General features: G+C 46.9%; 1 protein-coding gene across 2 annotated transcripts in view; it reads right to left on the bottom strand.

Annotated features, from left to right (window-relative positions):
• The window catches only part of EXD3 (exonuclease 3'-5' domain containing 3), a 2,383,304-nt gene that overhangs the window by 1,238,780 nt on the left and 1,118,774 nt on the right, over positions 1 to 25,750 (bottom strand). For both annotated transcript variants that reach the window (XM_078642091.1, XM_078642090.1), the window contains exon 12: positions 9,306 to 9,472. In XM_078642091.1, the coding sequence (XP_078498217.1) occupies positions 9,306 to 9,472 (167 nt within the window). The remainder of the gene's footprint in view (positions 1 to 9,305; positions 9,473 to 25,750) is intronic.

Here is a 25,750-nt window from a genome sequence, read left to right on the forward strand (position 1 = left end):
CATGATCCCTTATAAACACCTGGAGGCGACTGAGTCGAAGTATGCACTATACAAGAGCAATATACTACACACAAAAAATAAAGAAACACAGCAACCTAGAAATAGATTTCTTAATCTTGTATTTCCAAAGAGTATTGGGCATGTGAAATCTAAACAAGAACGAAATCGCTGACACTAACAAGTTACTTACCTTTGTTAACAATATATCAGTAAGAGACATAGATTAGTTATGGATTCCTCACCTGAGGACTACCCCCAGGCGTCAGACTGGATCAAGAGAATTTTTCTTCAGCAGTACTACAGCGTCGGTAGGTGGCGTCGGTCGACTCCGCGATCGTTGTTGGCGGCTTGGTCGCCGGAATGACGTTGTGGTATCCACTTAGATGCAGCCTCTGTGCGCTGTCAGTTCTTTACACGAAATCCATGACAGAAGAGCAGAGCCAAGCAAGACACTGACCACTGGTGCACAAAGCTAGGGCCCTGAAAGTGAGTCCCTTATCCTAGAAGTCAGTTCGCAGAACGGGTAGGATGGGTGGAGCGGTGAGGAATCCATAACTAATCTATGTCTCTTACAGATATATCGTTACCGAAGGTAAGTAACTTGTTCATCTGAAAGAGACAATTAGTTATGGATTCCTTACCTTAGAATAGATACCCAAGCAATACCAACCCTGGAGCGAACGAAGTTCACACCAGAAAGTCCTGGAGAACTGAACGGCCAAAGAAACTGCCTCTCGGGACTTGGCTGTCCAGGCAGTAGTGTTTGGTAAATGTGTGCAATGAAGCCCATGTAGCTGCCTGGCAGATGTCATGAAAGGGAACTCCACGTCCCAAAGCAGTAGTAGCTGTCGTCTCCCTGGTGGAATGGGCATGCAACCCCAATGGAGGTTCCTTTTTCGCTAAGGAATAGCACATTTTGATGCAAAGAACTACCCATCGAGAGATGGTTCGTTTTTGCATGGCTCAACGTTTCTTGGAGCCCCACATAGCCAACAGAGAGCTGGCCATCTACCCGGAATTGTTTTGTGTGATCCAGATATAATGAAAGGGCTCGTTTTGGATCCAGACGGTGGAGCCTCTCCTCCTCTTTAGAAGGATACATGAGTAGGAATTAGGTGGGCAACGTGATGGTCTGTCCTATGTGGAAAGTGGTAACCACTTTGGGGAGAAAAGAAGGCCTAGTGAGACGGACAACTTTGTCCGGATGTACAGCTAGGAAAGAAGGTTTGGAAGAAAGAGCCTGAAGCTCTCTCACCCTGCGAGCAGAGGTGATGGCAACCAAAAAGGCAGTTTTAAGAGTCAAAAGTCTGATAGCACAGTTATGCGGCAACTCGAAAGGAGCACACATAAGGTAGGTCAGAACCAGGTTCAAGTCCCACTGGGGCATTACAAAGTGAATTGGAGGAAAGAAATGAGTAATGCCCTTAAGGAAGCGATTTACAATAGGTGACTTGAAAAGAGAAGGGTGATCAGGGCTGAGGGTGTGGGTGCAAGAGGGAATGTTTGGTGGGGTGGCAATAAGCTCTAGAGTAGCCAGGATCTATGATGGACAAGACCCACCGGTCCGCAGTGATCTCCTCCAAGCAGGGAAGAAAGTTCTGAAGTCTTCCCCTGACCAGTGTTGTGTGATCAGGGGGATGTAGGGCAAGTTAGTTCTTTAAGGTAGAGGCTCTTTACTGGGGTGCCTACACCCTTAGAATTACTCCATCTAAAGGAGCCTTCTGTGCAACCCTGATGGTGCTAGACCTGTTTCTGCCTCTGGGAGGACTGGGTATGTTCTGGAGAAGTGTTTTTTGAGCTCTCTCTGGATTTTGTCAACTAAAGGACCCCCTGCCAGAAAGGACCAGCAGGCGCCCACTGCCTTGGCGGTTTCCGTGTTTTTCTTGATTTTTGCAAGCATTGTGTCAACCTGAGGCCGGACAGGTGATACCCCTTGAACAGGAGATTGACAAGGTGCTGTTGCACCTCTGGCTTGAAGCTTGACATGTAGAGCCAGGAGTAGCGCCACAGGATGACTGAGGTGTTCACTACCATGGCGGCATTATAGGCTGCATCCAAAGCACATTTAATGGTGGCATTGGAGATAGCCTTAATGGTATGCAGTTCCTCAAAAAGTGGTGCCTAGTCAAATAAAAAGTCAGAGGACCAACCGTTATCAGAGTTTATGATAGTTAAGCTGGAACCTGATGTAGGAGAGGGATAGGAGAGGATCCTGCTCTATCGGAACTAGGGTCCTAACACACAGCAAGCTAGGTGTCATGCTTCATCATCTGGACCGGCTCCTCGTTGGGTCGGTGCTGCAATACCCTACTTTATCAGAGATCTTTCGTTCCTTGCCGTATGATGAAGTGGGGGTGTGTGGCCCGTGAAGTGTAGATCTAGTGAAGTGAGTGAGTTAAAATAGGTAGGATAATCCAAATAACATTTTTATTCAGGCTGAAAATCCACCTTGTTAAAAACGTAAAGAGTGGCAGTTTTCCTGGTTCAGTAAAAGCTATGCTCATCTCTTAAGGTCAACATGTTTCTTGCCTAGTGGTTATAGCAATTCGTGGGAATTCTTCAGGAAATACTCTGTGTACAGTGAATCTATCTATACTCAGTTGTGGGGCTATTAGCTACCTACCACATTGTAAGCACTATGATAAAGGTATTCAATAGTGTGGTTCAGTAACCTCCCATAGATGGGAATGTCACCTCAATTGGTGTGTGGCGATTCTATTGGACACCTAGTAGCATGGTGTCCATTACTCAGGGGGACGCGGTTCATTCACCTACCCTCATCGCCTGCACCGGATCGGGTGCTTACATGTGGTAGGGAGCTAATAGCCCCACCACTGAGTGCTGGACCTCAGAAAAAAGTCCCACAGTCCCCCTTTTTGTTAAACATTGGAGCTAGCCTTGCCTTCTTCAACCATCTCCTCCACCCTCTTATGATACTTGTCAGGGAGGAGCTGAAAGAACACCTTCATCTCCTCCCAGTGGGCTATGTCGTACCTGGAGGCGAGGACTTCTGAGCTAGCAATGCGCCAGTGCATGGCCACACCTACCGCCACTCTTTTCTGCAACATTGATCTGCTTGCTCTCGTTGCCAGGAAGAAGAGAATCCCTAGTGCCCTGGACTGCTGCTCTCTTTCTAGTGGTGGTGACTGCTACAGAGTCAGGTGGGACATGAACCTAGATATAGAGTGGGTCTGAGGGGGCTGAATTGTACTTTCTCTCAATAAGTGGCACACAAGATTTGACCAGCTCCTTGAATATATTTGGGGTGTGTTTAATCATCCCCTTGAGCATTGGGAGGTACTGTACAGAACGCGCGTCTTGGGGAATGTGTTCATCAGTAGGTCATCTTGTTCAGGGGGGCATATATGCCCACCTTACAGTAGACAGCCGCAGGTTAAATAATGCTGTGAAATGCTCTAATGTCATCGTGGTGTGGGAAGTTGAGGAACTGACAGGGATGGCCTCAAAGTCAGAATCTCTCAAGGGTCCACATTGTATTCCTCCCACGACCTCCTTAAGCACCAGGGTAAACTGGGGGAAAAGTCCGCAGATTGAGAATTTGGGTTTGGGCTACTTGGGCGGCAAGTGGGACACCCAAGAGTTCGATGGCTAGAAAACTCCAGGGTAAGATTGTGCTTCTTGAGCAGCACCTTGTCCAAGACCAAAATGTTGCCTGTGCGTGGGTGGATGACAATCCTCCTCTGTCTCTCTGCTGAAGCCTCTTGAGGATGTGGTGCTCCTCGACATTGAGGGCAGCAGGTTTCGGTGCTGATGGTGGGTTTGGCCCTAGAGGCGGATGTGCCTCAGTGGCTTCTGCTTCGATGGTGGAGTCGGCTTTGATGACTTTTGGCGCCGAAGGGCATTCTCTGGCTAGAGCTGGTCGAGGATTAAGTTCCTTGGCTGAGTCTCTGCTCAGCTCTGATACCTTGGCTCCATGTTGACCATTGCTTGAGGGCAGTGGTTCACCCAAAGGTGGAGGTGGTTTTGGCACTTAGCTCAATGCCCATCTACCTTGTGAGTAGTACTCGGCTTCAAGGTGCAGCTGCATATGAGGGACGGTGATGACTGGGACGCAGACAGTACTCGCACGTTGATCGAACCTGATGGAGCTGCTACCGGTAACAACAACTCTCCTGACTTCAAGACATCAGAACCAATGTATTTGAAGCTGGACTAGTGGACCAGGAGCTCTGGCGATTCACCCAATGCTTCCTGCTCTTCTTCGGTCTCCAGGGTGTCGACCTCTCAGAAAATGTTGGCGTCTCTGAAAATGTAGTAAATTTAGTAGTACTTGTATAGCGCACGAATCGACCCATGAGGGTATCTTGGCACTTGTACGCATGCCGCTGTGGAACCCTTCCTGGCTTTTCCCTGTGAAGTGCCCACTCCTGGGCACCCCCAAGGTTAAGCCAGGCATCCTAGCGTTGTTAGGGCCATTGTGGAAAATAAGTAAGCTATTGCCCAGAGTTGCAGAGTGGGACCCATGATTAGAATAGGCACCGAGGCGAGAATTATCAGGTCCGAGGAAATTGAGCCCAAGACCCGCCGAGGCGGGAATTGAACCCTGGTCCCAGGCTAGACCTCTGCGTCAGGGTCTGCCGCTCTAACCATTGAGCCACACTTCCCCACCCCAAAAGGAGTGGGGCATCCTGCTGTGTGCCGACCGTGGGGCTCACTGTTGGCGTAAGGTCTTCTTGCTGCGAAATGCAGAGCAGCAGTTGCAGCTACTCTTGTCAGGCACCAGCAAGAGGCAAAAGTTACAGACAGCGTGGAGGTCGGCTTAAGGATATCTAGAGTGGCCCTTCTGGGCATTTCTTGAAGGGCATCCATTCCATTACCTCAGGAGTATTTTCATTCTCTGAAGGTACTCTGGAGCACGCGGTGGCTAAACGGGCCCTGAGGTCATAGAGGCCAGGTCACATCTCCTCAAGACGAGGAGGAAGATAGCAGTTGCTGCGTTACAAATATCAATAACAGGAACACCTCTAGCCACAGCTGAAGTAGACTTGGCTCTGTTGGAATGAGCTCCGATACCTTCAGGAGGGTCCTTCTTGGCCAAGGGGTAGCAAATCTTTATGCACAAGATGATCCACCTGGAGAGAATCCGCTTGTGCACAGCCTTGCCTTTCACCTTCCCAACGTAGTCCACATAGAGCTGATCGTCCAGCCTCGGATCTCTTGTTCTGTCCAAATAAAAGTTTACAGCTCTCTTGGGGTCCAAACGATGAAGCCTTTCCATCTCCTTGGAAGGGTGAGGGGGAGGTTAAAAGGTAGGTAAGGTAATGGACTGTCCCATATGGAAAGGAGTAGCCACCTTAGGAAGGAAAGCAGCCCTGGTCCTTAAAACCAACTTATCCGCATGAATGGTTAAGAATGGAGGTTTTGAACTAACTGCCTGAAGCTCACTTACCCTCCTAACCGAGGTAATGGCAATAAAAAAAAAGTTTTAAAAGAAAGAAGCCTCAACGGGCAAGTATGAAGAGGCTCAAATGGAGAACTAATTAAAAGGGTGAGAACGAGATTCAAATCCTACTGAGGTGTAATGAAAGGAGTGGGAGGAAACTTAATGAACCTCGTGACAATGGGGGACTTAAACAAAGATGGCTGGGCCGGCAAACATAGAAAAGCTGACAAATAGCCCCTAACAATGGCTAGAGCACAACCCTGCTGGGTCAAGAAAAGGGAAAACTGAAGAACATCTGACAAATGGGCCTTTAAATGGTCAATGGATCTATCTCCACACAATTTAATGAATCTAGACCATCTGGAAGAATAAACAGACTTGGTGGAGTGTTGCCTGGACGATAAAATAACATCCACCACATCCGGCAGGAGAGAGAAGGAATTCAGACTGCCTCGTTCAATCTCCAGGCATGAAGGTGCAGACTCTGGAGGTGGGGGTGTAGAACCTGCCCCTGCGACTGCGAGAGGTTGTCTGCCCTCAGAGGGAGACGTAGCGGTGGGTGCGATGAGAGGTGAAGTAGATCTGTGTACCACACCCTTCTTGGCCAAACCAGAGCTATCAATATAACTTGGGCCCGGTCTTGTGAATCTTCCTCAGAACCCGAGGAATGAAGGGTTTGGGAGGAAAGGCGTAAAGGAGTTGCAAGACCCAATTCAATTGAAACACGTCCCCCAACACTCCCTGCATCAGAAACTGGAGACTCCAGAACAACGGGCAGTGCGTGTTTTCATGAGTGGCAAACAGGTCCAACCAAGGAATCCCCCACATCTGTAAGATGTGATGTACCACCTCCGGATGAAGCCTCCACTCGTGATCGGCCGAGTAACGCCGACTGAGACTGTCCGCATGAACATTTAGCACACCGGCCAGATGATTTGCAAACATACAAATCTGATGGTTCTGTGCCCAGGACCAGAGTCGCAGAGCCTCTCGACAGATGGTACGACCCTACACCTCCCTGCTTGTTGATGTACCACATCGCGGTAGTGTTGTCCGTCAGGACCTGAACTGACTGACCGCGAAGGGAAGGAAATCCTTTAGTGCCAAACTTATCGCCCGCAATTCCAGAAGGTTGATGTGAAGCAACCTTTCCTCTGGAGACCAAAGACCTTTGACCTCCAGATCCCCCAGATGAGCACCCCACCCTAGAGTGGAGGCATTCGTGATCACGGTGGCCACCGGTGGAGGAGGCAGAAAGGGTTATCCTTGAGACAGGTTGCCATGCACGCTCCACCAAGTCAGCTCTGCTGCAGCGTCTCTGGAGATTCTGACCTTCTCTCCAAGATCTCTGCTGTGCTATGGAGGCACCACTAAAGTGCCCTCATGTGCCAGCGTGCATGTATGAAGGAAGTGAACAGATCGAGCAGATGTAGAACCTTCAGGACTGGAACAACTGCTCCATCGTGAGATAAAGGAATAATTTCCTGTATCTCGAGAATTCTCTGCAGAGGCGTGAATGCTCGACACGCAGAAGTGTCCAGTATTGTCCCTAGGAACAGGCTGCGCTGAGAAGGCGCCAGGTGAGATTTGGGTACATTCATCGAGAAACCTCAAGTTGAACACCAGTTGTGTTGTTGCTTGCTAGTGGCGCAACACCAACTCCGGAAACTCCGCTTTCAACAGCCAGTCGTCCAGGTAGGGGAAAACAGGAACCCCTGACCTTCTGAGATGTGCTGCTACCACCGCCATCACCTTAGTAAAGACTCAAGGCACGGAAGTGAGACATAACAGAAGAACCACCAACTGATAGTGTTGCGATCCTACCGTGAGCCAGAGATACTTCCGATGCAACTTCAGGATAGGAAGATGAAAATATGCATCCTCTAGACCGATGGACACAATCCAGTCTTCCTGTTGCAGTGCAAGACGAACCTGAGCCAAGTTCGCTGTAAAAGCAGTAAGTGGTCCTCTGAGCACCAACCCTGGCGAGGAGGGTCAGGAGGAGGAAACTCCAAAAAAGGAGGGCGTACCCATTCTCTACAAGATTTAAAACCCAACCATCTGAAGTGATCGATTTCCAATCTTGTAGAAAGTAGGACACCAGACCCCCAACCGGACCAACATGGTCCAAGATGGGGGATCTAGAACTGCTTTCCTGAAGCACCAACGGTGGCGGTAGGAGAAGTGGAAGAGGAGGAGGAGGAGGAGGTTTGCTGTCGAGCGGCTCCCCTGAGACGTCCTTTATTTTTCCCTCCGTACGATTTGTACAAAGGATTTTGCTGTTGACTCTGTTGAGACTGTTGGCGGCCACGAAAGGAAGCAGCCCTTCCAAAACCCCGATACCGCTTGTAGCCATATCCCCTAGACTGCACCTGAAGGCACAGAGATCTTGCGGTCGCTCTGCTGTCCTTAAAACGTTGCAGAGCAGAGTCCGCTTTAGAACCAAAAAGTTTTGACCCAGCACAGGGCAAATCCAGCAGTCGCTTAAATGCCAGGAGAAAATCCTATTGATCTGAGCCAAGCTTGTCTTCTTGTCGCCACAGAAGACCCCATCACACGAGCCACAGAGTAAGCAGTGTCCAGACCTGATTGAATCACCTGATGGGCCGCAGCTTGAGAATCAGAAAGGACCTCCCAAAAATTATTTTGATCTTCTTCAGGCAACTTTGGAGCTAGCTGCTTGACCAAGTCCATCAGAGCATGGATATACCTCCCAAGGAGACAAGTAGCATTAGTGTACTTTAGAGCCATACTTGCAGAAGAAAAAACCTTTCTCGCCGCTTGCTCCATTTTTTTAAAACACCTATCACCAGGTATAGCAGGGAATGAACCTGAAGATTGCTTAGAACAAGAAGCCTGGACCACCAAGCTTTCAGGTGAAGGATGGTTAGACAGAAAAGCCGGATCCCCGGGTGCAGGCCTGTATCTTCTTGATATGGACCAGGAAACTGCAGGAGCAGATAAGGGTTTCTGCCAAACCTCCAAAATAGGATCCCTTAATGCCTCATTAAAGGGTAGCAGAGGTTCAGAGGCTGTGGAAGGTGTATTAAGAACCTCTGTCAAGATATTAGATTTAACCTCCGCTGAAGGAAGCTGCAGATCAAGTAAATCAGCTGCCTTCCTTATCACCACATGATATAGAGCAATGTCTTGCAATACTCGAGCCGTTGGAGATGAGAGATCATACTCAGAAGAAGTATCCAATCCACTGGCCTCCCGTAAGCCCTCAAACTCGTCCACAGACTCAATTACTCCTTCCTCCTGCTCCTGTACATATTCCTTCTCCTCAAGAAGCCTCTGCGCCTCTCTCCTAGAGTTCTGTTTAAGGACCGGCGGCGGCATCAAACGTGGCACCGGGAAGGACATCAACGGCGTCGAAGGAGGAGCCTCAGCTTCAAATCTCGGCACCGATCAAATCCGAGACAGCGCCGACTCAACAGCCGAAGGAGTCAAGGGGACCTGAGTGGAAGACCTCGGCGCCGGAAAATGTCAAGCCGGCGTCGTTGGCAAGAATGGCATAAAGAGTGCCTGAGCATAGTGGTGAGGCACACCCAGGTTAAAGGCCAAAGGACCCACGGGGCCCGAAGGCGAACCAGATGGAGTAGAGGCCCTGTTAAACATGCCAATCATCGCATTCAGAAATCAAGGAAAAGGAGGCTATGGGATAGCCTTCAACCACACATGGTTCCGACTAGTTATAAATGCTTCAGATGCTGATGACCAATCAAGGCACACAGGTTCTAATCTGCAACCACTCAGACAAGGAATTAATGCATTGGCCTACAACCCAAATACACAAGGAAAGCCTGTTGGAAGACCACACCAATGGTATCAGAGCACAATTCAAATAACAAGTAGGATAATGTCATACCTAGCTCCAAAACGAATATTTCACATTTACCTCTCTTGAAGATGTAGATTTTCCAACATCTCAGCTACTCCGTAGGGCAGACTGTCTTTTGGAAGGTTGTAGCGGAGAGCCCAGCGGGCCACAGTCTCGAGGTCAGTGTGCTTGTATAGGAGTTTTATTAGCTGCTCTTGAAGAAATTGATTCTGCCCTACCGTGCTCTGAAAGACACAAGAACCCAGCAGAGACATATTGAGTGTGATGCTGGTCATTTTACACACCTAAGTATCCTTTTGACTTAGCAAGAGATTCAAAGTGCAGAAATACCTATCTGCAACTAATGCAGCGAAATCTAATTAAAATGGACATTGTCATAATGTTATGACTCAACTTGTATAGCAGTTTATACACCACTATAAAATCCCCCAAAATGCTAAGAAATATTAAAGAGGGGGCAGGCGAAATGAAAGGAGGGTAGAAGATACAGTGGATGAGAAGGCCTTTCAAGCCAAACAGTAAATTTGACGAACTATACAGCCAGCAAGCCAAAGGCAGCTATTCTCTTCCCAGTAGGCTCTATAAAGGTCCTCATGTTTTAAAATATTGCATAAGGTTCCCAGACTAATGACTTTGTTATTTCACATGCCTCAGGCGTTCAACACATTCCTCTGTTAATATTATAATTAATTGTCATAGATGGATCAGTTGAAAAAAGATAAACATCCACTCTAATCATTCCTTCTTTAAAACAAAAAGAAGGTTGGTGAGGGGCTATAACCTGCAAACTACAAGTAGCTGGATATGGCAAGATGTAAACGTGTTGCAGGTAAACAACAAGCGAGCTGCTAGTGGATCCCAAATAAAATCTCTGTGAAAATCTCAACACAATGGTTTGCCACCATGTTGATGAAGGATGGAGTGTTCCTCAAAGAGACTATCTGGCAAAATGGGCGATGTTCAGGAACAAGACTTAGAACTGTTCACTGAAGCTACCAGGAAATTGAAGGGAGTATCCGGAGTAAATCAAAGGACCCCAGTAGACTTGGCAAAGCCGAATCATTTGTTAATAGTATGGGCATCATCATCAATAAACTCTATTCAATACCATTCAGTAACATAAAAGTAAATAAAAACAAACATTTTTCACATTAAAATTCGTAAACTATAAGACACACAATCGTGCCAATATACAGTTCAGATGAAGAGAGACCACCTGCAAGTTGTTGCTTATTTTTTAAAAACTGTCAAACGAACTTGTTGCACAGCAGGCCAGTGGGTTGTTTTGTTGTTTCAGAAATAGCCAAAGTACATAAAAATCATTCTTCATCAAGAATTCACATTAAAATGTATGGACAATGAAACTCATAATGATGCAAAGGTTCAACTCTGTTATAAAGAGGCCAACCGCAAATCTTTCCTTATTTTTAACATCTGCCATAGATAAGAACTCACGGCACAGCAGACAAGTTGGTTGTTTGGTTGTTGCAGCAATAGCAGAGCTCAGGGCTGGACTGGGAACTCAAAGCAGCCTTGGCAAGTTTGTTGGATCAATCCGGGGGTGTATTGGGGGGAGGAAGGGGAGCAAGTGTGGAACACTGCTGCTATTGTTATTGGAGGCTGATATTGCTGCACTTCTGCAAAAGCGGCCCTCAGTAACAGAACCGGCCCCCACAGCACCAACACCAGCCCCTACCCTTCCAGCCTACTGGGGAAACGCCCGATGCCCAGTACAGCCAGTCTGGCCCTGGCAGAGCTGGTCTGTTTAATGTTATATTTTAAAAAGAGGTAGGATAAAAAAAAGTCTGGGGGGGTTCATAATACTAGCAGAAGAATACAATGTGCACATTTGTTAAAAGGAGACACCCCATCACAAGGCAATGCAGAAAGATCTGACAAGGAATAGCAATTAGCAGGGAACCCCACCATTAGTGGCAACACATTATCCCTAAATCTGGTCAGAATAAACCGGTGCTGGGAATTTGGCAGTAGGGTCAGGTAAGCTTGCTGACCCTCCTGACAGGGACATCATACTATAGGTAATAACAGGTGACTTTGATTTTTCCACCTCCCATCTTTTACTCACAACCTTATTCTGATCACAGAGTTTCAACTTGCCCTTAGGTAGGAATCTGGTTTGTTGAAAAAATCCGCAAATCCGATTTCCTCACAGGAAGACTTTACAGATCTCCATAAGGATCAGTATGTTCAGACCCATTTCCTCTCGCAACCGTTTCAGAATGGGAAACTAAGTTCGAACAGCTTGGGAGAAGAGCTTAAAGATTTTTTTAAAATACATTTTCAAACCCTTTTGATGCTCTGTATAGTGGCCTTTCCCCATACCCCATCGCCATATCAAGCCGCCGCCACACTTTTACTCTCGAATATGATAAGTTCCCATATCACCTTAGGACCCATTTTTGTTTTATAAGCGAGGCACCACATTGATAGATTTCTCCATCAGGGCACACCTATTTATTTATTTATTTATTAAGGAATTTGTAGAGCACACAGCTACCCCCAAAGGGGGTGTCCCGGCGCCGAGGCAGACTGAAGCACACAGGTGAGAAGAGAAAACTAGATGCTGGTGGAGAAACAGATTTTCAGGGCAAGTCGAAAAGTGAGTTCTGACTCCGATAAACGGATGGAGAGTGGCAAGGCATTACAAAGTTTAGAAGTTTTGAGCGCAAAGGCTCTGTCATCCGTACTGGCCTTGCGAAAACGGGGGATGGCAAGGAGACACTGGAGGTTGAAACGCAGGGTACGGTTGTGATGATAGTGTTGTAGTCTAGCTCGCAGATACGCCAGGCCTAGTCCCCGGAAAGCTCTAAATGCCGGGGTAAGGGCCTTGAATTCAATACGCTTGACAACAGGTAACCTATGAAGGATCCTCAGGTGGGGGGTGATGGAGTGGCGGAAAGGTATTTTACAGATCAATCTGGCAGCAGCGTTTTGAATTATATGCAGACGTCGAGTCTTATAGACTGGAGCACCCAGATAGAGACTGTTAGCGTAGTCCAGGTGGGATGTGATTAGAGCATGGACAATTGTGCAACGACATTCCAGGGGAAGGAAGTGTAGGAATTTCTGCAATGTGCGTAGCTTCCCAAAGCATGAGGAGGAGACTTGCCTGATTTGGGTTTTACAGGAGAGTTCACTGTTGAATCTAAAGCCGAGATTTCTCACCAAGTCGCCCGCCTCGGAGGAGGGTTCATCTCCCATCGCCACCAGAGCAAAGGCGGGCGGAGATTTTTGGTTAGAAAGAAGTACCTCAGTTTTGTCCGAGTTATGCTTCAGACAATTCAATGACATCCAAGCCGAGATGTTACTCAGGCAATTCCTAAAGTTGGAAAAGGCAGCTTCCGAGTAGTGTCATCAGGGCAGGATACCACCGTCACCCTGCACAATTCCACCAACGCCGCACGAGGAGAAAGGTAGGCATTGAAGAGGAGAGGGCTCCAGACCGGCCCCTCAGGAACCCCACAGAGCAAGGTCTTCTCGTCTGAGATGAAAGGACGGAGAACGACTTGTTGAGACCGGTTCCCCAGAAAGGACCGGATTCAGGGCAACCGTGTTGAAGGCCGTGGACAGATCGAGTAGCACAAGCATAGCTGCTTTGACCAGATAGATGCGCTTGTGAATACTCTCGGATACTTCAAGGAGGGCAGTCTCCGTGCTGTAGCCAGCTCTGAAGCCGGATTGGGAGTCATGAAAATGATTATTAGATTCCAGATGGATGGAGAGTTGCTCCTGGACTATTTTTTCGAGAATTTTTGCAGGTGTTGGTAGCAGGGAAATGGGTCTAAAATGTTTTAACGCAGCATGATCAGCAACCGGTTTTTGTGGATCGGCAGAAGGTAAGCCTGTTTCCACACCGCCAGGAAAATCCCTGAACTCAACGAGGAATTCCAGATCTGATTCAGAGGGGCATTGATGCTAGGTGCCAGGAGTTTAAAAAACTGAGCCGGGCATGGATCGCTGGGGGACCCTGACTTACAAGTTAAGAGTTTTCGCAGTGAAGCATCAAGAAAGAGAGGGCGGAAAGTGGTCATTACATCATTGCTGACCGGTAGGGCTGTAGGCTCTGAGGTGGACGGGGGGAGAAGATGGTGTACATAATGTGGATTTTATCCTGAAAAAAGTCTGACAATCCTGTGCACAGAGTGCCGGAAGGTAGCACTGTGCTGGCAGTGGCAGGAGGTTTAGTGAACTCATGAACAATTTTAAAGAGAGTTTTAGCTGAATTCCCCGCTAGTTGGATACCAAGAAATGCCTATGCACACAATCAGCAGTTATTAAGCATTCGTTCTGGTACATGAACAATGAAAATTATGTAAGGACAAAGACAACAGTAATCGTTGATTCTTTTGACACAACAGTTTTCACAGATTTAATCGTTCCAACAGCCAGCCGACACGTGTTTCGTCGCGTAGGAACAAAGTTATCGCAACTCCTCAGGGCTGGGAAAGACACAAAATATATACAATAGAGCATTTGATAAATCCAACATATCCATATATGACATCCATAACATCCATTCAAAACACCAAGTGCACAAGAGCATAAAATAAGTGGCACCCAGTGAGTCCGTATAAATACAGTAATATACCGGCCATAAAAGGCTGTAGTTTAAAATCTAGTTCCATCCGGTCCTATATATAGGTGTAAAAGCTACAGCCACATGTCAAAGAGTCCTACAATGATCATTGGTATGGTCATTGATCGTCCAGGACAAACCCGTGCTCCATGCAACGCATCGTGTGCCCCGGTCCTAAAATGTCAGGTGATCTAAATCACACGTGCTCCCCAATTGTGGAGGACACCAGATGGTGACATACCTTGCGTCAGTGTCATAAACCTGGTATAGGTCTATTGAAAATAAAATAAAGTAAATAGAAAGGGGGGTCAGAATTAGGAGTAAAGACTGTAAAGTCTACCAAAAAGCACATAATTGGAGTAAGTATAGGACGCGTGAACGGAAAATATAGTATGGTTCACCGCTCCACCGGTGATATTTCCGACCTGGCGGGCCCGTGACCGTCAGTGGTTGATAAAAAATAGGTCGAGACTCACGGTCTAAAAGTCTACAACAGAGGCGGGGACATGGACACAAGAAAAAAGAAAAAACAAGTAAACTCAATGAATGGTTGGTGAGTTAATCCCCAACTCCCCGTGTGGACTCTTCGAATGAGTAATTAAAAACACCATACCTCGTTAAACGGCAGCAGAGGCTCGGCTGAGCATGACTGCGGCTTAAGGACCTCAGTGAGGAGGTTAGTCCTCACGGCCGCAACGGGGAGCTCAAGGCCCAGGGCCTTGGCCTCCCTCATCAACACCACACTATAGGTTGCCCCCTCCTCCGTAGCCATGGTTGGAGGGGAGACAAAGCCAGTGTCCGGCAAAGTGTCCAGACCACTGGCATCCCCCAGGTCACCTGTCCAGTCCTCCTGGGACTGACACCCACGTGTCAGAGGGTCCTCAGACCCCTCCCAATACTCCTCATCACCCATCTCCTGGTACTCAGGGTTAGAAAATGATGGGGCCGGTTCATGGAAAGTAAACTCTCCGAACGGCGTCTGAAGCAGCGCCGGAACTGAGTCGAGGGAGGCCCCAAGGCGACGGTGGCATCGGAGCCGAAGCACCCGACGGCGTCGGGACCAAAGCCCCCGACCCGCTAGGCCCCCCAGACGGGTCCGCTGGGCCCGAAGGCACCGCGGAGCCCGTCGGAGGAGAGAGGGACCTCATGGCCATGAGGAACCGCTCGATCTCCTCAGACGCCGCGTTAGGCGACTCCGACGGAGCCACGTGGGCGGTGTCACCAAAACCCCCGGCCGCGTCGCGCGAGTGTCGGGGGGAGTCGGAAGAGCGATGACGTCTCTTCGGCTTCTTGTGCTTACCTGACGACTTCGACCCGGAGGAGTGATGTCGACTCCCGGAGCTCCGATGGCTCCGCTCCTGCGACCGGTCCCTCGACCTCCGTCCGGACCGGGACCTCTCTCGTCGCGGGGCCGACTGACAGAGTTCGAGCCGCTTACGGGACCGCTCCCGTCTAGCTTTCGAAGTCAGGGCCCGACAGTCGGAGCAGGTCTTGTCGTCGTGATCGACGCCGAGGCAGTGGAGACACCAACGGTCGGTCGCAATCCTCACAGGGTTTGAAACCTGGCATCCCTACGGGCACCATTCGGAGTCGAAGACTTCGAAAAAGGATGATCAAAAGATCAAAAAAGTTTAGTCAAAAAGTGACTAAGGTACCACTTTTTCCGGATCTGCGCTGCTGGCGCGGAAAAAAGAAGAACTGACGTCAGCACGTGGAGGCGGCGTCTAAGTACTCCGACGACGTCATCACGGCGCCCAGGACGCTGACGACCGACGTGGAGCCGCAGACTACGCCTACCGACGCGCAAGGGTACTGCTACGCGAACAATTTCCGGATCCAGTCTGACGCCTGGGGATATTCTAAGGTAAGGAATCTATCACTAACGTGTCTATTTCAGATGCCGGCTCACGAGCCTTCATCAGTGTCTGTCGGTGCCTAGGCATACCTTCCCATCAGCTGGGCAGATTTTCACAAGCCCTCGAGAACTCGAGAAGCGCCACTTTGATGCCCTGTAATTGTGCCGCGCCGGCCCAATCCGTTTGCTGTAATGCTCCGATAAGCAGAAACAGAGCCAACAATGGCAGGCCTCACATTCTACTAACAAGGTGGTTCTAACATTTCCACTGTCCACCCAGCTTCAGGGTGAAAGGGAAAACTTGCGGATTTTGTAGAGGTAACTGTTGTTTCATTATTTAAAGTAAATCAAGCATCGAAGTACACGTTCAAAGCCAAGAGGCCTTCAAGGCATGCATGACTGGTGGTGAAACTTGTCACTCACCAATAACATGCCCTTTCTACGCATTCGTGCCACTAAACATAGATTAAGTTTCATTTACACCAAGGTGTTTATTTGTCTTTCGAAGTGAATAATCGTGCAACGTCAGGAAAGTAAAGTCAAGCCCTTAGTTGCGTGGTAGTATTACACCATGAAACAGACTGCACAGAATTGCCCCATAAACTCAGAGGCCACTGAGCTCCAGGCCTCATCAGAGAGACGTGGCATTGTTTGACTGCAAAGAATGGTGCACGCGCGCCCAGAATCATCCAGTCCTGACCCTAAATGCACACGCTCCAGGAATGCCAAATACAGTTCCGAGGCTTCCGAGAGCAGACAGCAAAGAATGGTGCACGCGCCCCCAGCATCTGTCTTCAATTACAGCAAGCCATGACAGCTGGTAATTGAAGAAATATGGCCTTCTGCTGCGCGTAACCGCACACAATATGCAATAGCCGGAGAAAGTCTACCGCCTATGGCCTATTGCCTGCTGTCTTTTAAAAACACAGGCATGCTAGGCCCAATTGCCATGCAGCTGTCATAAATAACGAGCAAAAATCACAAGCTTTTATGGAATTCGTAGGTTAGATTTTTGAAGTCCTCATAAAAGGACTCTTAGGCCACGCCCACTTCGTGGGACGTAGGCCGAGCCCTAAAAAGAGTTCCCAAAAAGCGCGCAGTCATGGAAGAATAGAATGCAGGGAGCTAGTGAAAAGTCTATGCTCCGTGGAAGGGACTAACTCAAGCTTGACAGCCTAAAACAAAGCCAGCAAATAGAAAGCATGCAAATGTGAGTGACCGAAGGGAAAGCCAATGGTAATAATGTGTGAACTGCCATTCTAGGTCATCTTTCAGCATGCCCCGAATAAGTCTTTGCAACCGGACTTCTGTGCTGTCTGGTAGGCTTCGACTTGAAAAGTACTCAAAGGTGTTGAATATGATGAAAACAGGAAGAAAGTAGAGGTCAATATTTGTGAGTTAGAGTGGATAGAATTCTTCAAGGAAAAGTTCAATATGTAATGTAACAATACTGATGATATGGCGGATATTATTAAACTGTCATTGTATCGAGGGATGGTGAAGGAAAATTCTTTCTGTATGGATTTCCAATCCAGAAAAGAGGAGTTGAGGATATGGGCCCAGCTGGAATAATCAAATGCAAACTAGCATGATGAATGCAAATCCCCAGAGAATAATTCAGTGCCTTTACTGCACAAAACCTGCTTCATGAATCCTGGTCACTGAGTACCATCATTTAGATTTACAAAAAAGGAGTGACAAGCTGCACTCCGATCATTCAATCAGCCTAGATTGCAAAATATCTATAAATTTATATTGACTTCAGATATATGACTTGTTGAATGAATCCATTCCTTCAATGTATTCCATGGAGGGGTTTTCCTGCTGGGTATTCTGCGATCGATTGAGTTCACTTTTCAGCATCTAGTACACAAATACATCACAGTGAAGAAGCTGCAGCTGGATGTAGCCTTTGCAGACATCTCAATTTTCGACCTGATAAACAGGGAGAAGCAGAAGGAAAGGCAAAGACAAAGGGGGACTGGGATGAGGAAAGTCTTGTATCATGGCCCCTAAATGCTAATACTTTTGATCAGATGAGGTTAAATCTGCAGATGAAAGTGAATGTCCCCATCAAGACTTTATAAAATGTGAAACAAAGGTGCCTGATGGCTGCCACCCTTTTTTCATTCTACATAAACGTTGCGTACCCCAAATTATGTCAGCCCTCACATCATGTACTCACATTGGGATATTTTGAGGTTCCAACTTAACAACAAAACAAAAAGCAATGAAAGCTCAATTGTTGGCTGTTGAACCCTACTGAAAGAAAAACTATTTCAGGAAACAACACATCAGAAAGTCAAGATTCTGACAATTACGAGAAATCTGCGAAAACAGCAACCATTGTAATTTCACCCTGGATAAGGAATCTTTGAAAGAGGTAATTGCATAGCCTTAGTCTCAGCATGACAATGTCTGAAAACTGACATTGATAATGTCATCAACTGCTTTCAAAAAAAGCAAAGTCTGCCTCATTATCAGTCATTAAATTAGAGAGCTAAAGAACATAATTCTCTTAGAGTTAACATCATTTTCATGCACAAGAGGAGCTGCACTTTTATAAGTAGCAGGAACTTATGATATAGTTAGAAACTTATAAAATAGTTAAATAAGGCATCTGCTAGTTTTAAAATACATATTTTTAAGAAAATTTGACATCTATTGTAATAATTATTCGAATGGGTTTATTATATCACAAGCAGATTCCGGGACAGAATGGATCACCACGGGATGCTATCCCCACAGATGCAGAGTCAGAATTGGCCCACAAGGCCCTTTTCCTCCCACAGATACTGGGACAAATTAGGCCCACAATTTATTTCTGTCTCCACAATCAGAATTCTGGCGATAGAGTGTGGCCACACAACATATCAGCCCTTTCAGATGTTAGATCAGATTTGGTCAACTTGGATCCACAGCATACTACTGTCCACAGAGATAGGGGAACAGATTGTGGAAAGAAAAACATCCTATTATCCATAGATACAGGGGATATAAATATAACTACAATTCATTTCCGTCCATGCAGAAGCCGGAATAGAGTGTGGCCAAAATCTACCTCTGCACAGACTGGTAATGGGACAGATTGGGCCCACAATGCCCTTCTGTTTATAGAATTGTTGCCATAGACTGGGGGCAAAACGCACCTCTTATTGTGCAGATGTGGGAATAGATTGTGGCACAAAACACTTCTGCACCCACAGATGCTGGTACAAGCTGTGTGCACTTAGGGCACAGAAAGCCAAAAAAAAGACAAGATAAAAGGGGAAAAGAGGAGCGGAGAGAAGGGCAGAGGCCACACACTGTTCCCAGAGCTGTGTGAACAGAAGTACATTGTGAGCCCAATCTGCGAGGGCACTAAGACAGAGTGCCTGGGAGAAACATGGAGAGAAACATGATAGGACAGAGAAAGACAGAAACAAAAGGTGACAAACATGGGAAGAGAAAGACAAGGAAAGAAACAGGTAGAGAAACACTGAAACAAAGGGAGATACAAAGATTAAGACAAAGAGACAGTGAAAGTCAGGCGGAGAAAGAGGACTGCAAGGAGTGGACAGAAATGTGGCAAAATGTACTGTGTCTGTGTTTATTGTAACTGGTGCTCATGTAATAGGCTCCCTCCAATAGATTCGGGTCGAGGTTGCACCATATAAAAGTGCAAAAAAAAAAAAAAAAAACAGAAGAGGCTCTAATGGCAACCAATTCAATTGAGGGAAAAGCCGAGAAAAAAAAGCATAAGCAAAAAAATGTGACTCGTTTTTTTCCAGATTCCAGACTATGCCTGCAGCAAAGCAGTAAAGTTCCTGGTAAAATGGTTTCAGTATGCCCAGGAAATCTTTTGCAACAGCAAATTATGCCATTAAAACATTAGAAAAAACGAAGACGTGCAGATCCCAGCATTTTTGCTAATGCCATCTTCATAATCATTTGTCGGAGTTGAGGCATTTCAGCACCTGGGAGAGAAAGGGTAAAGTTTTGGCATTCGTTGCATCTGCTGTGAATCTAGTAAATGGCTTTGTTTTCAACTGCACGTCATATTGCGCAGTCTATTAAACTGCATATGCTTCTGCTTCATCAGCAAACATATTGTAATCCTGCTTTGATATACAATTTATTTTTTGCCCTGAAAAACTCAACATATTGGATTCCCTCAATCAATCGTATGTCTTGACTGGCAGCTCATGATTAATAGACTACAGTTAACTGCATTTTCATGCTTAAAGATTGGCCAGTTAACAGTATTACCTAATGGTGGTAGCCACTGGGTAGTTATATTTAGGCACACATTTCCACAGGAAACTGATTTTTTTCGTTTTCTAATATCTTTGGCACCTTTGCCGAATCTTCAAAAAACAAAGTTCACCCACTGCAGCTTCTTTCTAGAACGTTTCTGAGTGATCCGTCAAGGGTACAGTGAAAAAGGGGGGACATTTTTACCATGCAATTTTCCATAGGAAAATTGAACAGCAATACCGCAAAAACAACAACGGAATTACATTAAATTTGGTAGAAAGCTAGATCTTGGTCCAGAAAGTGTGCTTTTTGTGAATTGGTGTAAATCTGTTAAGGAGTAGAAATAGAAGTACCGAAGCCCAGAACAGAGTCCAGTAAAAATTAATAATAATTCCATGGTAGCGAGGTGAACAAAAGTTGCTGTTTATTCCTCAGGTTTTCTCCAAATCCTTGTTTATGTCATAAGACATCAACAAAATGGCAGCCGACATGTTTCGGCACAAAGACTATTTCAAGGCAGCAAACAATACATACAGAAAGCTCACACTACTGTGAATATAAATGACAACAGAAAAAAGTAAGTGGGATTTGGCTCACCTGTAAGTGAAAACCAAAAAGTAAACATGCAGGTAGCATACAGGCCCTCTGATTGCCTGATTGTGACGCAAGCAAGTACCCTAGGGGTTTGCATAATGTCCATGCTGTGAGCAATTTAAAAGAAGCACTACAGTGCCCCAGTCCAAACAAATTCCACATCATGCTGGTGACATGACTCTACAGGGCTTAAGACCAGTGCCCGCATACCAAGTGCCAGTGTAATTTATTACAACCAAGAGCCTAAGTGAAACCCTGAGATTCCCTTAATAGAACCACAATAGTATTGAAACGAAAAAACTACCTGAGAATCAATGTCAAGCCGTGTACCCATGCAGCACTGAGGAAAATGCACAAGTAGTCAAAATCTGCAGAGAGACAAACAAGTAATCTGTCAATATGGCAAGGTAGCGCCCATGTAACTCCTCATCAGTCCCTAATCAATGACCAGTTGTTAAAAAAAAGTCTCACGGATCTGTGGCTCCACAAAAAAAAGTAAAATAAAATAAAAGCACACTCCCACCCTTTTAATTTTTAAGCACCCACCCCCTTCCGGTGTGGGCCAGAGCCATGGGGGCGGCAAATTAAATTTTCTTTAGGGGGATATGTGGTCTCCCTCCTTGAGCCTCATCCAGGCCCTAGAACACATTCCCTGGGGGCCGATTCATTATGTGGAGGGGTCATGCAGCCCCCTCCCCTGAGCCTCAGTAAGGCCCAGGGGACGCCATCCCTCATGAGCAATTCTTTATTGCGGCAGAGTGGCATAAACCCACCGAGCTTCTGAAGGCCCTAGAGACCCCCATCCCCTGGGGTCGAACTAATATGTTTGAGGCGGGCTTGTGGCCCCTTCTTGAGCCACAGAGTTCCATGGGGACCCCATCAATCTAGGACAATTTTCTTTTTATAGGGAGTGGGCATTGGGCCCCTCTTTCCCCGAGCCGTACAGCGGCCCTGGGGATCCCATCTCTCCGGACCCAGGAAAGAAGTGTCCTGGGGATCTGTTCCCTGCCTCATAGCGTTGAGGTTCCGTGATTTCCGAACCGGACTCCATTTTGTTTGCATTGTTCGTGAAACCATTTTGTATTGCCCTCACGTAGGCCGTGGAGGTAAACGAACGAACAAAGTTGCATGGGCTCCGTTGTTCATGTACGCATTAACTAGGCCTTTTCCGACTTGCGAGTGAACTGTAAGATGCTGACCCCGTCACCTGAAACTGACCCTTTCACGAAGCCAATTTCTCTAGCTGATCGTTGTCTGAAATTGCCAATCAATGTTCAGGATATCGTTAACTTTTAGTTCCTTGTACATATCTAGCTGCAGCTAATAAATTTGATCTCTGACGCCACCTAGAAGTATTCCGTGTCTCTGTATGCCAGGACAGGGGAACTCAAAGACTTTGGGCGTGTCCCTGGCGCCGCTGGGTTCTGAAAAACCTGGTTCTTCAGTTGGCGCACAACGTAGGGTGACTTCAGCGGTACCGGTCCAATCCCGAGGATTGTGAGGAGCCACGTGAGGAAATTCTGGAGGAAGGCAGCCACTTCATCGATCCCTGTATGTCGACGTGGACCGAAGGTTTTTTCTGCGAGGCTTCCCGCTTTCCGGCGGCTACGAAGGACTGCTGCCCTGACTGTCGCCCTGTCTTGGACCCTCGATTGATGCTTTGTAGAGCGAGACGATAGACGGTCTTCTGGTGGCGTGACAGATATTTTGGTTAAGTATAAGTTGGTCGCTCCCACGACTTTGTTTTGGTTCTTGGTTTTTGATTCGGTTGCTGCAACAATCGAAGCTGAGGGGCTCGTATATTTGCGAGTGTATCGATAGTTGATAACCCCTTGAAGTTTGAAGCTAGATTAGTGAGCTATAAGATGCCTGGTCTTAGCAAGATAAGGAAATGCTTTAGATGTGGTTGCAACAGGGATTCCCGATTGGAGAACTCGTGTCCGATACCTCCGGTTGGAACTTCGACTTATGAGCTCTATTCAAAACACGGAGTGGGTCCTATCACTTATAACAAAGTGTGGGTCCGCTATACGAAGAAAGATGGTGTTTTATGATGATCCGACAGTCTGCTGGTTTGGTATTGGATAATACGCTGATTGTGATGGTCCCACATGCAGTGGATACCTTATTGAACAGGACAAATGCACAGCACCTTACTAGTGCACGTTTGTCAGGTTATGAGTTGACGCTTTTGGCTAGCCATGTGCACATTAAGAGATGCAATGTGTTGAATCCAGCTACGTTGTTGCCGATTTCTGTAGAGACCGATGTTCAGGAACAGCATGATTGCTTTCTCCTGACAGAGGAGGAAACGAAGGCTAGAGTTGATTTAAAAGATACTTCTCTTTCGAATGTTGATGGTACCCTATGGGTAGATGGTTCGTGTTTTAAGCTTCCGAATGGTGAAACGACTGCAGCATATGCTGTCACAACTTTACATACAGTTGTTGAAACAGCACGTATAGCACAGAATTCTGCGCAAGCAGCAGAGTTGATCGCATTGACTAGAGCGTGTGTGTTGTCAGAAGGAGAGCGAGTGAATGTTTATACTGATAGCCAGTATGCGTTTGGTGTTGCCCATAGTTTCGGACGTTTGTGGAGAGAGAGGATTTCTTACTTCCCATGGTACGAAAATTCAGCATGGGCAATTAGTGAATGAACTTCTGGAATCACTTACTCTCCCAAAGCAGATTGCAATTGTGAAGTGTAGTGCGCATAAGAAAGTTGTGGATGATGTGGGTCGAGGAAATGCGTTTGCGGATGAAGTTGCAAAGGAAACGGCGAAAGATATGATGAGTCGAATGTATGTTGCTGGTCCTGCTAATTGGGTTATGGCTGGTGGAATGTGTGAAGACACAATAGAAAGTGTGAAGATGATTCAGGCTGAAGGTACGGAAAAAGAAGTGAGTGTGTGGAGAGAAACTACGGGTATGTTGGATTCGACAGGTTGTTTGGTTGAGTTGTCGGAGCACCAGCGATGGTTGTTGCCTGATGCGTATGTGCTCCCAGTGGTTACTATGGCTCATGGAATGGTTCACATTAGTTCGAAGGGAATATGCAAGTTGTTGGCTCCAGTATGACAGAATGCTGGAATTCCGAAATGTGCTGAGAATGTGGTGAAGCATTGTAGGGTTTGTCTAATGTATAATCCTGGAAAGAGAACTCCAACTTCAGCTGGTCATTTTGCTCCTCCAACGTATCCGTTTGAAGTGATACAGCTAGATTACATTCACATGGAGAGATGCAACAATCTAAATTATGTCCTTGGGGTTGTTTGTGCCTTTTCCAGATGGATAGAGGCCTACCCCCTAAAGGATAATACTGCCTTGTCTACAGCCAAGGTTTTGCTTAAGGAGTACTTCCCTAGGTATGGTTTGCCGAGAATTGTATGGAGCGGCAACGTTGGACTTGTCGAGTGCTATAATGGCACTCTGAAGTTGAAGCTAGCTAAGATACAAGCGAGCTCTGGTCTTACATGGCCAGATGCCTTGCCGATGGCTCTTTTGTCAACAAGGACGACAGTGCATTCTTGTGTGGGACTTAGCCCATACGAAATAGTTTTTGGACGTCCGGCGAATGTTTGGCATGTGCCAAGGCCCAAGAAATACAGAGACATTGAGTACCCTATGTTGGTGGATTACTTACATGACTTGCCTGCTAAATTACGTGTTCTCCACCAACAGGTCTATGACAGTTTGCCGACAGCTACTGCGGATCCAGGCCACACGATTCAATCTGGAGATTATATCCTCATGAAGAATTTTCAACGAACTAAGAACTTGGAGCCAAGGTGGACTGGACTGCATTTAGTTTTATTAGTCACTCGAACTGCTGTTAGAGTAGCTGGTAAAAAGAATTGGGTACATGCTACCCACTGTAAAAAGGTTCAGTAGCCCTTACCGTATGACAAGTGGGTGAGGGAAGGTATAGCTGATTCTGAATGTGAGAGAATTCCTAGATTCGTACCTTTTAGAGATGCGCAATTGATATGGACTCAGTCAGAACGTGCGGACGATAAAATTTTGCAAGCTGCTGTGCCTTCACATCTAAGACTCGACACGACGAATCCGGTAACCCTTTTTCAAGAGCAAACTGTGCCTGGCAAAGAGCGCTACAATCTAAGACCGAGAAAGAGCAAATAAATGGACAAATAAAACTTGAATTTTTCATGTTGTGAATTACACCTTGTCAGATAAAGAGACTTTTCTAACTTTTTTTTCTTTTTCGAGTCACCATCCGGACTCCTCTGCAGGGTCGCGGTACAGCCAAGGGGGGAGCCGCGAATTGACGAAAGGTCTGTGGTTCATGGTCGTTAGTACGATCTTGACGCAAGCTTAAGTGAAGAAGGTAATAGCCGTGAGCAGCACGTTAGAGGATGGAGTCTTTTGAATCTGATAAGGGTGTTAAGAGAATTGATCCTAAAGTGAAAACGTGTACATTGGTTCGTAGCAAATGTTTTTTGATATTGTGTTTCTTTAATGCTTCTGAATATTACAGACGCTTGTATCTACGCCCCAACCTACTCTTTCTTTTTCTACTGTTTCTCCACTTGAATTTCACACGTTGCCTGAACATGAACAGACACGAAGATCAGAATTTGTTAACAATTCGTTTATACAAATGTTGCATCAGCATCAGCTAGTAGTAAATACCACGAATTGCTGGGTATGTGGTCTTATGCCGCATACGACAGATAAGGGAATGCCATATTTAGGGGCTCATTAGGATCGCGGATTTCCCGCATCCTCCGGGCCGGCGGAAGCCACCGCCGGCCCGGAGGATGCGGGAAAACCGCCGCGGATGCTTTAAAGGCCCACCGCCAAATTAGGATGGCTTGTGGGTCTTTGAATCTGTACGCCGGTATTCCGCCGCGGTCGCCTTCCGACCGCAGCGGAAAAGCATTAACATGGCTGGCGGTGTCTATCAGACACCGCCAGCCATATTATGATTGAGTAAAAAGTATGCTTTTCCATGGCGGCTTTTCCGCCGTGGAAAAGCATACGGACCTTCACTTCGGGCGCCCGTTGCGGGCCCCCTGGGTGTGGGGGGTGCACATGGGGGGTACCTATGGCCCCCCTTGCATTTGCTTTGTGCACGCAAATGCCGTGCATGGATTTTTAACATTGCGGCGGGTGCAGCTTGAAGCTGCACCCGCCGCAATGTTAAAAATAGAGGATGTGACCGCCACCCTGGCGGTCACATCCTAATCTGTATGGAGGG

Source organism: Lissotriton helveticus, chromosome 5_1, assembly GCF_964261635.1.
Source record: "Lissotriton helveticus chromosome 5_1, aLisHel1.1, whole genome shotgun sequence".
NCBI lineage: Eukaryota > Metazoa > Chordata > Amphibia > Caudata > Salamandridae > Lissotriton > Lissotriton helveticus.